The sequence below is a fragment of the Sturnira hondurensis genome, unplaced genomic scaffold, assembly GCF_014824575.4.
Source record: "Sturnira hondurensis isolate 20B ecotype Veracruz unplaced genomic scaffold, ASM1482457v3 Scaffold0008196, whole genome shotgun sequence".
NCBI lineage: Eukaryota > Metazoa > Chordata > Mammalia > Chiroptera > Phyllostomidae > Sturnira > Sturnira hondurensis.
This window is the reverse complement of record NW_028080827.1, coordinates 10,666,327-10,678,683: the sequence shown is the minus strand read 5'-3', so window position 1 is coordinate 10,678,683 and position 12,357 is coordinate 10,666,327. Positions and strand designations below refer to the sequence as shown.

The 12,357-nt window shown below is 35.5% G+C and overlaps 1 protein-coding gene across 11 annotated transcripts in view; it reads left to right on the top strand.

Moving 5' to 3' along the window:
- Positions 1-12,357, top strand: part of ZNF280D (zinc finger protein 280D) — a 93,471-nt gene that overhangs the window by 13,146 nt on the left and 67,968 nt on the right. For all 11 annotated transcript variants that reach the window (XR_005067605.1, XR_005067606.1, XM_037053960.1 and 8 more), the window contains exons 3-4: positions 2,648-2,713; positions 2,813-2,952. Coding sequence is in view for 9 of the 11 variants with exons in the window: in XM_037053960.1 (XP_036909855.1) it covers positions 2,648-2,713; positions 2,813-2,952 (206 nt within the window). In the remaining 2 variants the exon portion in view is untranslated. The remainder of the gene's footprint in view (positions 1-2,647; positions 2,714-2,812; positions 2,953-12,357) is intronic.

Genomic DNA, 12,357 nt, shown 5'->3' with positions numbered 1-12,357 from the left:
CTGCTTGGGAGGTAAATAAAAATTTTAGAAACAGGGTAGGGATGTGATTGGGTACTTGAGGAAGGTGGTAAGAGGTTAAAATGTCAGATCTGAGAAAGAGAAACAGATTAGCTTGTGACATTGGAGGTCTTTTGTTATTAGAAATCATAATTTTTAGTGGAGCCAGGTATCCTATTTGTTTATTTATCCTATTTGTTTATTTACCCTATTTGTTCATTTATCTTTTTTTTCTCCCACTCAAACTCAGAAGTGGGAAAAAATGGGTATAGAATACTTTGTTTAAAATATCAGGATATACTAAATGAGTTTGTGTGTCTCAGGGGTTCTCAAATTCAGGCAACTGCCTCATTACATTGTCATCCATTCATAAAAAATGTATAGGCAGTGAAGGATTGATTTCATAATTTCTGGCCTGTATACCAACAGGTACTTCTGACCATACCCAGTATCCTGCAGCTTGCATTTGTTGGGTTTGGTTTTTTCCATTAGATGGTTTCTAGTAGCACTTAGTTGTCTTTATCATTTGAAACAATTTTGTTAGATTGTACTGTGACAGCTGTCATATCAATGTGTGTTGGAAAAAAAAACTGACCAAAATTGGTGAATTTTTGTGCAGCCATTTTAATATTGAAGATGGAAAAATATGCACCATTTTGGCATATTATGCTTTTTTTTGTTTCAAGAAAGGTGAGAATGCAACTGAAATGCAAAAAAAAAAAAAAAAGATTTGTGCAGTGTATGGGAGAAGGTGCTATGACTGACTGAATGTGTTAAAAGTGATTTGCAAAGTTTCATGCTGGAGATTTCTTGCTGGACAATGCTCCATGATTGGGTACAGTAGTTAAAGTTGATAGCAATCAAGTTGAGACATTGATTGAAACAATCAGTGCTATACCATGTGGGAGATAGCCGAATACTCAAAATATCCAAATCAGTAAAGTTACTGGTGAAAATGAAAAGTGTGTCTTTTTCACTTCAATACTTTTGTAGATACTAGATTTCAGTTAGAGTAATTGGATTTGACATTGTTATAATGTTAAAGCAAAGGGCCGTGACACCAGTTAAAATGTCCACTCAAAAATATATAGAAGTGCGGAGAAATAATGTACAAATTTTAGGTTTCCTTACCAAGGCACCACTTAGAAGTGTGATTAAGATACTATTTTTATATTTTTGGAAAGCCTGGTTTTTGTTCCTGTTTCTCCTAAACTTACGACACTTTCATTCAGTTTTATTAGAGGGAGAGTAACTTAACCAGTTGAATTGTCAATAGCATTTCCTCTGGCAGATTGATAATCTCTCATGGAAGTTCTAAGTGAAATGCCACTTTGTTCTAAATTGAATGATGCTGTTGGTAGCAGAACATAATTATATATTCTCTTTAATTATTGTTTCTAGTTGTGATTATTTTATACTGGAATATTACTGTGTTGCAAAATTGTTACTAAAACATGATAGTTAAGATTCAAGTTGAATTTATTCTGGTTGTACATGACTTAACAGTGTACAACTAGAACAGTGTTTTTTAGTTTTAAAATAATTATGTTAAAAAGTACATTGACCCCAGTAGGATTTTTTTCTGAACTGTTAAGATGCTGAATTATGTGTAATGAATGTTATGTGTAAATCATAAAATATGTTAACATGGAACGTGGATTGAATATTTATATAGAAATGCCAGAAAGGAGGGTAAAATCTTGTGTTTTGTAGAAAACAACCACCAAAAGGTACTGTGGTGATAGTTCTTTGATGGTTTGGTAAATACCTAATTATGAGTTTCTGAATGAATATGGTGTTAAGTTGTTGGGGCAGATTATTTTTTTAAATAAGACATCTGTAGTGCTTAGATATAGAACACTGCATTGCTGTTATCAGAAAATAACCCTACTTTTGTGAGATCTGGTTCCTTTTTACTGAGGGAAAAAAAGTAAATTTTAATGATGTTTGGTGTGTTTGTGCTTTTGTCTTTTTCTAACCAACAATTTTAGGCAAATCCCCACTCTTCCAAATCTTAGTTAGGCTCACATGGACTTCTGGTAGATTAGAAACTCCTTAAGTCATAAGATACTCTGGTAAACTATAGGTTCATTTTAGTTTGCAGTCTTTGATAGTTTCCCTTTCAGAACTCAAGAGTAATGGTGCAGATAATCCAAAGAGACCCTTATAAGGACACACTTCAAAGCTTTTCGGGATGTGTGTAGGGTATGGGATTTGGACAGGGGTTTGATTTTGAGTAATAGAAACCTGAGTGCATATACAGCCTTATCATCACTCAAAGAAAGACATATACTTTAATTATAGGTTTTATATGAACGTATTTTTGAAAAAGTTTTACTCATTATAATGAACTGTTTCTTTGCCATACAGAAGGTTTGACTTAAGTAGTCAGGTTTATCAGACTTTTGGCGTTTGGATTTTATGTTGTAGTTAGAAAGGTTGCTCTAAGTCTATGAAATAATTAAGGCTTGGAATCTTGTTTCTTTAGTAGATAAATATATACATATGTTTAAAATGAACTGTATTCTTAAGTCAGTGATAACAAGTGTATATTCCTTTCAGGAACCTCTTTTCAATTAATAATGTCTATTACCTTAATATATATTTCATTCAAACAAATGAATTTTAAAATAAATATAATTTTTTATAGATATTTTGAATAGAGTAAACCCCAGCTCATATTCAAGGGGAATAAAGAATGGTGCACTCAGTAGAGGTATGTATTATTTTATTATTTTAATTTTAAAGTGAAGTATTTTGATATCATTGATTGTATAGAAATATATTTAATATATTGTGTAATTTTGAAATACAGGTGTTACTGCTGCATTCAAGCCTACAAGTCGACACTACACGAACCCAACATCAAATCCAGTGGCTGCCTCACCAGTAAATTTTCATCCTGAATCTAGATCTTCAGATAGTTCTGTTACTGTTCAGCCTTTGTCTAAACCTGTAAGTGTTTCTGAAACTACACAGTCAGCCCAGGAATACATTGGATATTATTTATCAGTGTCAACCATACCCAGTTAAAATTCTGGACTATCAGAATTTTTGAATGACTGGGTAGTCAGTCATTCAATAGAAGCATAATCAGCATCAGAAAATGTCATATGGTAGCTCAGCTAATACCCAAAGTAGTAACTGTAGGAACTCCCCAACCTGTTCCTAAATCAGATAATATGCTTAAATTAAATAGGTATAGTATTAAAAACTGTGCTATCAAAATATGAATAAAAGTATAATCAGTAATGAATATTGCATAATGGCAAACTGTTTAAGATGATAAAGTGGGCTAAGTGTTCTTAGTTCTTAATTGGGAAAATTTCTTGAGAAGCTATCATAGCTTTTTATTCTGAAATTGTACTTTCATAGTTAGTATAAAAAATTCAAAGCCTTGACTGGTGTGGCTCACTGGGTTGGGCATTGTCCCACAAAGCCAAAGGTCACCAGTTTGATTCCCTGTCGGGGCACATGGCTGGGTTGCGGTTTGGTCCACGGTCAGGGAGCATACGAGAGGCAACCAAGATGTTTCTCTTGCATGTTGATGTTTCTCTCCCTCTCTTTCTCCCTCCCTCCCCCTCTCTCTAGAAATAAATAAGTAAGATCTTAAAAAATACCTCAACAAAAAATAACAGTTAATGGTAATTGTTAATATTTATCAAACTGTTAATATGTGTAAGGCTTTGTGCTGAATGCTATCAATATAAAAATTAATCTAACTTAATTCTTAAATGTCCCTGTGAAGTAAGCAGTGTTATTGTCCCTGTTTTTTATTTGAGGAAACTGAGGCTCACAGATGTTAAATTATTTACTCAGCATCACACAGCTGGCAGATGATAGTTTTGGGATTTCAATCCAGGCTTACCCATAGTTCATATACATTTGCCTACATACATATGTACATACATACTCATATATATGTTATATATAAATGTATACTTTAGGCCCCGGCTGGCATAGCTCAGTGGATTGAGCACGGGCCTGTGAACCACACAATCATGGTTCAATTCCCAGTCAGGGCACATGCCTGGGTTGCAGACCAGTTCCCAGCAGGGGACACACGAGAGGCGACCATACATTGATGTTTCTCTCCCTCTCTCTTTTCCTTCCCCTCTAAAGATAAATAAATAAAATATTTTAAATGTATACTTTAAAAAATGGGAGCATTGCCTTAGTATGACAGTTTTCAGAGTTCTATTTTTAGGCCCTGAAGTTTCCCCTGAGACTCTTTCATGGATTTTGGAGTCAACACTATTGTCATTATAACACAAAGACACTATTTGCCTTTTATATTATGTTGACATTTGCACTTATGATGCAAAAGCAATGGTGGGTAAACTGCTTATGCCTCAAGACATTGATATCAGGCTGTACTAGTAGTTTTTGTTTTAGTCACCACCATGCACTCACAGTTAAAAAATATTACAATCATACTATTCCCTCGAGGAATTATTGAGATGTTATTAATTCAGTTAACTCCCTACTTTTGAATAGGTGTCTTTTAAAAATATTTTGTGTGGTGAAATGGGTAGTGTGTGTAAAGCACTTCTTTGGACTATAATGTATTTTGAAGAAAGATGCTTGGGTTGAATTGTGAGCTAAACTACCCACTCTTTAAAAATATAAGACCATTTTTACTTGAAAGAATGACTATTATTTGTTTCTCTATATCAATGTTACCACAAATTTGTGGTTTAAAACCACGCAGATTTCTTATCTCACAGTTTCTATGGGTTAAGAGTCAGGTCATAGCTTAGCTGGATCCTCTGCTTCACAATCTCACAAGGCTAAGTTCAAGGTGTGGGCTCTGAGGTAGCAGTCTCATTTGAAGCTCGACTGGGGAAGTATCTGCTTTCAGGTTCTCGTGGCATTGGCAGCATTTGATTACTTGAGTTGTCATAGCTTTTTGCTTCCTCAAAGCCCACAAGAGAAAGAGAATCTTGGCAGGATAAAATTAAAATCTAATGTAATGTGATCACATACAAAAAGCCATGTATAACCTGTCACCTTTGCTGTATTATTTTGGTTAGAAGCAAGTTACACTCAAAGAGAATCACACAGGACATGAATACCAGAGGGTGGGGTCATGGAGGCCACTTTTGAGTCTGGCCACAACATATAGTGAGTTATTTAATCTTGGTTTTTTGGCAGACATTACCACAGAATTGAAACGGGCACCTGCCACTTAAAGAAAAAAGAGGAATAGTGTTTTTTGTGAATGGCAAAATTTGAGCTTTCAAGCAAATCATAGAAATTTGAAAAACTTGTATCTGCCACCATGGTCTTGACAGTTTCCTTAAAGACTTTTCTAATGGGTGGTGGTATTAAGATGTTATGACATTGTATAATGAACTCTGTCAAGATTTGGGAGATGTGCATAATTCAAAGAAACCATTATTTTCCATGTAACCATTGCATGATATTAAAAAGTCATGCGTGAAAGAAAGATTCATTTGCTCTCTTTGGGTGCCTCAGTTGTTTGGAGCATCATCCCCTGCATCAAAAGGTTGCAGGTTCAATTCCTGGTCAGGGCACATACCTAGGTTATGGGTTTTGTCACAGCTCTGGGTCTATATGGGAGGCAGCCGTTCAGTGTTTCTCACATTGACGTTTTTTTCTCTCTTTCTCTAAAATTGATACACATATCCTTAGGTAATGATTAAAAATTTTTTAAAAAGAGATTCATTCATAATGTAAGCTATATTAATAGATTTTAATGAAACAAAGCACAAAAAAGTTTTTAGTGATAAGGAGTACGATTCCACATTCCAAAAAACCTTTAATACCAACTATTGAGTTTTGTTGTTGTATTGTATACTGTTATCCTGAATTATATCAAAATACTCCCTTTTTGAATTATATATGTGTTTATGAAGCCATGTTGTCTTTATATTTTCAACCAAAACAACATTTTCTAACAGATTAAAGGAAGAAGCAGATAGGAGACTATAGCAATTTTTGATTAAGCTAGGCATTAAAGAGATTTGCAGATGTGTAAAACAATGTCACTATTTTCTTGTATTTTCAAATAGTCATTTTCTTATAAAAATTACTTACACTAATCTATAATGGGCTTGTTAAAATTAATAAATATTTTTAAAAATTTCTATTTTACTATCTAATATGACAAATATCAATAGATGTATCCCACCTAAATGGAAACTCTTTTGGGTCTTAAGTAATTTTTAAATGTGTAAAAGGGTTCTGAAACCAAGAAGTTAAAATACTAAAATAAAAAGTTACCCAAAACATAGATATTTTGCTATATGTCAAATTAACTCAGTGGGTTTTTTTTTTTTCATGTTTATAAGCTATTTGACACTGGCCTGAGAGAAATAGTAAAATTTTTAATGTTCTTTTGACATTAAGGGAAACAACTACCAAAGCCACCTGTACATTTTCTTGTAAATGGGTTTAATATAAGAATTGAATCCAAATATTTTTAGTATGAATAATTTTTTTTGTGTATTTCATATTACTATAAGGTGTAATCTACCTATGTGTTAACACTAAAAGTTGGTATTTCAAGGTGATATCTTTTATAGAAGAGTTATTAATTTCAGTTTACATAAAAATGAAAAGAAAGGCTACAGCCTTTTAAAAATGCATGGCTAGATAAACTCAACTTCCACTTATATTTTGAAGATATTATATATCATAAAAAATAGAATATCTTTGGGCAAACACCTACCCTCTACCAACTCCCCTCCCCTTCTGAATTCTTTTCTGTGACTTTAGCATTCTGAAATAATGATTAATGATGATAGGAGCCCTGGACTAGTATTTTAAAAACTTAGATTGAAGCAAGTGACTTGAATGCTGATTCTGCCCTGCTCTTAACCATTGTCAAAATCTCTGAGACTCATTTTCTTCATTTATGAAATGAGGGATTTTACCCACACCACTGATTCTCAGTCTTGAATTCAAAGGAAGATGGAAATCTACCAAAAATACGAAGATTCTTAGCTACTAGTTGGAGTCAGATTAAGTCAGTGGTTTTGTAGTGCTTATTGTAAGCTGTTGGCATTTTGAGATAGAAAAATGAGAAAAAGAAGCTTTATTATTCAGTTTAATAGAGAAAATCTTTCTAGCATTGAAAAAAATAAAGTGAGGGGTGGTACGTTTGATGTTACAAAATGTAGAAACTAGAGTTTTCAAAAGTACATTGTTTTAGCCCTGGCTGGTGTAGCTCGGTGGATTGAGTGCGGGCCTGCGAACCAGAGGATCTTGGTTCCATTCCCAGTCAGGGCACATGCCTGGGTTGTGGGCCAGTTCCCAGCAGGGGACACACGAGAGGCAACCATACATTGATATTTCTCTCCTTCTCTCCTTCCCTTCCCCTCTAAAGATAAATAAATAAAATCTTTTTTTAAAAAAGTACATTGCTTTATTTCTGTGGGCAAAGTTTTAAATCAAAGCACCTCACTTGGTGTTGCCCAACCTTGGGGAGCTTAAAAGGAGAGATTTTGCCAGTTGGTCTGAGTGGGTCTTGAAGTGATATATTTAAAAAAGTACTCTCCAAATGATTCTAATGTGCAGTCAAGGTTAAGAATGACAGATACATTCTGGAATGAATTGAGAATACATTTACTCTGAATTTTGGAAGCCACTCTTCTTTTTTCTTTTTTTAAGATTTTATTTATATAATTCAACAGGAGGGAAGGGAGGGAGGAAGAGATGGAGATAAAACATTAATTTGTGGTTGTCTTGAGTGCCCCCTACTGGGAACCTGGGCTGCAACCCAAGCATGTGCCCTGAACAGGAATCGAACCAGCCACCCTTTGGTTTACAGGCTGACACTCAGTCCACCAAGCTACACCAGCCAGGGCTGGAAGCCACTGTTGTTAACAAATTATATTGTAGTTTTTCATTTTATATCATGTTTTTTTGTGTGTGTGTATTTATTTTTTCATGGAATATCTCTATACTTCATCATCTCTTTAAAGTCTCAGGTAGCAGGGATCTATCACTTATAAAGTCAGTGTAATGTAGCCTGAAGTCGTAGGCTTGGTAACTAGACCTGGGTTCTAATTAGAACTCCATCAATAAGAAGTTAGGGCTGTTTTGGGAATCTTACATATCATAATCAGTCTCTAAATTTATAGAATGGGGATATAATAGTTGGTCTTTACTAGTGCTATTGTGACAACTACTTGATTTAATTCATACATGTACAGTGAAGTGCAAGTACATTTGAAACACATGTACTGTGTAATACAAGTATATTTAAAGTGAAAGTACATTTAAGTTTAAAAGGTAAATAAATAACTGAAACTCAGAAGTGACTTGCCCAAGGTTACATAGTTAAATAAATGTGCAGATCTTCTAAATCTCAGTCTAGTGCCTTAAATTGTATTTGATATCTTTGTGTACTATTTTATAAGACATTGAAATTCCCTGGTAAGGATTATTTTAACTAGTTATTGTTGAAAAACATCTGTTCTTTGAGATTGTGGTACTTAATTAACCAGAATTGTTTCCTAGAAAATGTTATCACTGTTAACTTTATATTTCTGTTAAAGTACTGTTTTGGAGAACATTATTGAATATTTTCCATTCTTTGAAAGGCAGGTATTTGGAAAAATATTTATCTTGTAGTAAGATTGTGCTTGGTTACAATTATGTCATTTGGCATTATTGATTTTGGGTTTTTTGTACAACATGTTAAGACTCAAATACAGGTATCTTCCCATCAGGCCTATAATAACTAAGAGTGGTTTGGGTTTCTATACCTTTAAAAAAAAAACCATCATTTATTTAGTCACAGATCTGCAATTTGTGTAGCATGTGGTAAAGAAGGTTCATCTGTTTCTCTTTTAATTAATTTTGAGATGTAATTGACATATTATATCAGGGGTGTCAAATTCATTTTCACCAGGGGCCACATCAGCCTCGCAGTTACCTTCAAAGGGCCAAATGTAATTTTAGGACTGTATAAATGTAACTACTCCTTAACAGTTAAGCAAGAGCTCTGCGCTGCCACTGGGTAGAAACAAGATACTGGGCCAGATAAAACAAGGTGGGGGGCTGAACTCTGCCCGTGGGCCTTGTGTTTGCCACGTGTGTATTATATGAATTTCAGATGTACAACATAAAGATTTGATGTTTGTATAATTTTCTGCGTATTTTATTGGTTATGTCCTTACAGTTGTCCCATTTTTTCTCCCCTTTCTCACTCTTCTCTACACTCCCATTTCAACATACCTCCCCCTTAGTTCATGTCTCTGGGTCATACATGTAAGTTCTTTGGCTTCTCAATTTCCCATACTATTCTTAACCTCCCCCTGTCTATTTTGTAGCTACTATTTATGCTTCTTATTCCCTGTTACCTTTTCCACTATTATCCCCTTACTCCCTCCCCACTGATGAACCTCCATGTGATCTCCATTTCTGTGATTCTGTTCGTGTTCCAGTTTGCTTGTTTGTTTTTTAGGTTCAGTTGTTAATAGTTATGAATTTGCTGTCGTTTTATTCATAGTTTTGATCTTCTTTTTCTTAGGTAAGTCCCTTTAACATTTCATATAATAAGGGCTTGGTAATGATGAACTCCTTTAACTTGATCTTATCTGGGAAGCACTTTATCTGCCCTTCCACTCTAAATGATAGTTTTGCTGCAAAGAGTATCTTGGATGTAGCTCCTTGCCTTTCATGACTTCAAATACTTCTTTCCAGCCCCTTCTTGCCTGTAAGGTTTCTTTTGAGAAATCAGCTGATAGTCTTATAGGAATTCCTTTATAGATAACTCTCTTCTCTTGCTACTTTTAAGCTTCTCCCCTTATCTTTAATATTGGGTAATTTAATTATGATGTGTCTTGGTGTGTTCCTCCTTTGGTCCAATTTTTTTGAGACTCTCAGAGCTTCCTGGATTTGTATGTTTCTTTCCTTTGCCAGATTGGGGAACTTTTCTTTCATTATTTGTTCAAATAAGTTTTTAATATCTTGCTCTTCCTCTTCTCATGCTGGCACCCCTATGATTTGGATGTTGGTTTAAAGTTGTCCTAGAGGTTCCTAAGCCTCTTCTCATTTTTTTTAATTCTTGTTTCTTCATTCTTTTCTGGTTGAATGTTTATTTCTTAGTTCTGTCCCAGATCATTGATTTGAGTCCCGGTTTCCTCCTGTCACTATTGGTTCCCTGTACATTTTCTTCTATTTCACTTTGCATAGCCTTCACCTCTTCCTTTGTTTTGTGACCATACTCAACCATCCCGATTACCAGTGTTTTGAATTCTGCGTCTGATAGGTTGGCTATCTCATCATTGCTTAGTTCTGTTTCTAAAGTTTTTATCTATTCTTTCATTTGGGCCATGTTTCTTTGTCTCAGTGCAGCTGTTATATTGTAAGGGGCAGAGCCCTAGGTATTCACCAGGGCAGGGCAAGCCACTTTGCTGTGTTGTGGCACTGCATGTGGGGGAGGGATCAGAGAGGGAACATTTTCACTTTCTTGGCTTTCACCCTGCTTTCAGTCACTTCCCCTGCTACCCACAAGTGAATTGGGCCCTTCTGGTGCTGATTCCCAGGCGGATGGGTTAGTGTATGTTCTAGTACCCTGTAGGACCCTCCAACAGACTCTTCTGTGAGACTAGGAGTTTCTCCTGCTGCTACAACCCCCGTAGGTTTTTACCACCAAAGGTTTTGAGGCTTTATTTCCCTGTGCTAGAAGCTGGCATGCATGGTCTGTCTTGCTCTCCTGTTGTTCCTCCTTGTTTATCTGCACATGAATTTGGGACTATTAGGTCCACCAACCACCGTCTTGCTGTGCATCCTCTCTGCCCCAGCTGCGTGACTCTGCCCCTCCTACCAGTCTGGATGAATGTTTCTTATTTAATTCCTTGGTTGTTGGACTTCCCTGCAGTTTGATTTTCTGGCAGTTCTAGTGGTTTTTTGTTTTTAGATTATGATACATGGAATGATCCAGAAGTCACTCTGAGAGCTTACTCTCCTTGATGATAGTCTTTAATAAATAGCATTAGAATGTATTTTGTATGTATTTAATACATAATAGTATTGGAATATATGAGGTCTGTCCAGAAGGTATCCAGCCATGTAATATAAAAAATAGAGACATTTGCTGAAGAAGATTCAAGATGCAAGAAACATTGTGTATAGGACAATGATGCCTCAGTCCCCTTCAAAGTAGGCCCCTTGAGACCTCACACAGTTCTCCCAATTGCTATCAGCTGGCTTGTCATATTTTCCTGAATTTCATCAATGGTCTGAAATCTCCTCTCTTTCAAAGATGATTTTAGTTTTGTGAAAAGCCAGAAGTCACAGGGTACCAAATCTGGGCTGTAGAGGGGCTGAGTCACCTGGGTGATGAATGTTTTGCCAAAATACTCTGTACCAGATGTGATGCATGAGCAGGTGTGTTGTCATGATGAAACTGCCAATCACTCTTTGCATCCCTGAAAGCCTTGTGAATCATCTGAATAGTTTCTACAGAGGAATGTTCAAGCTTTGATACAAAATTTGATGCAGATTCATTGCTCTACTTGCTCAGTCATTTTAAATGCAATGGCCACACAGTATACACGTCCTCACTAAGTAGCGTCTGTCACCCCCACTGGCTGTACAGTGAAGTTATCATTGTTCATGCATGCACATTTTAGTCCACTCTTCTCGACTGCCAGGTTACATCAGTGCCACACAAACTGTTCTTATTATGTTAATAATGGCTGGACTTTTTCTGGACAGACCTTGTATATCCCTAAATTATATTGACCACACTTTTCATAATTATTTATACTAAACATATATGTGTGTTAATATACATTTATACTTGACCACATAATGATTCATCTCATACTTTTTACTTTTCTTGAGATCATTCTGCTAGCTGGAAGGTGTGAAACTTCCCTTGAGCCCTAATGTCTCCTGCTGGTCTAGATCATTCCTATATGCATTTTCCATTTTAAACCCTGCCTACCTAGTTTTCTTTTTTGTTCACCTTGCTGGTCAGACACTTTTCGTATTTGCTCATGACAGGACGGGAAATTCCCTGACCTATCATGGTTTTTTGAGGGATGATGGGAAGAATGGCGAACCCACTCTTTTTCTTCCTGACCCTTGGCCTAACAGATTTTCCCAGTAAAGATGATTCTAAAACTCATACCATGTGGTATATTCATCCCTAACCCTGATGCATAATACTGCAGATTGATTCTCAGTTTGTTTGCCCTGATATTTGGCTCTGTGGTTTATAGAGTTGCAGAAGCTTTTAAATTTGTGTTTATATTAGTATGTTTTTCTCTGTTTTTCCTTGCGTTTATCCAAAGTTTTGCTAAAATCTATTATTTGCTCTTTGAAGGGAATACTGTTTTTAGTAACTCTCTGATGTGTAATTAACCTTGATTTAAAATG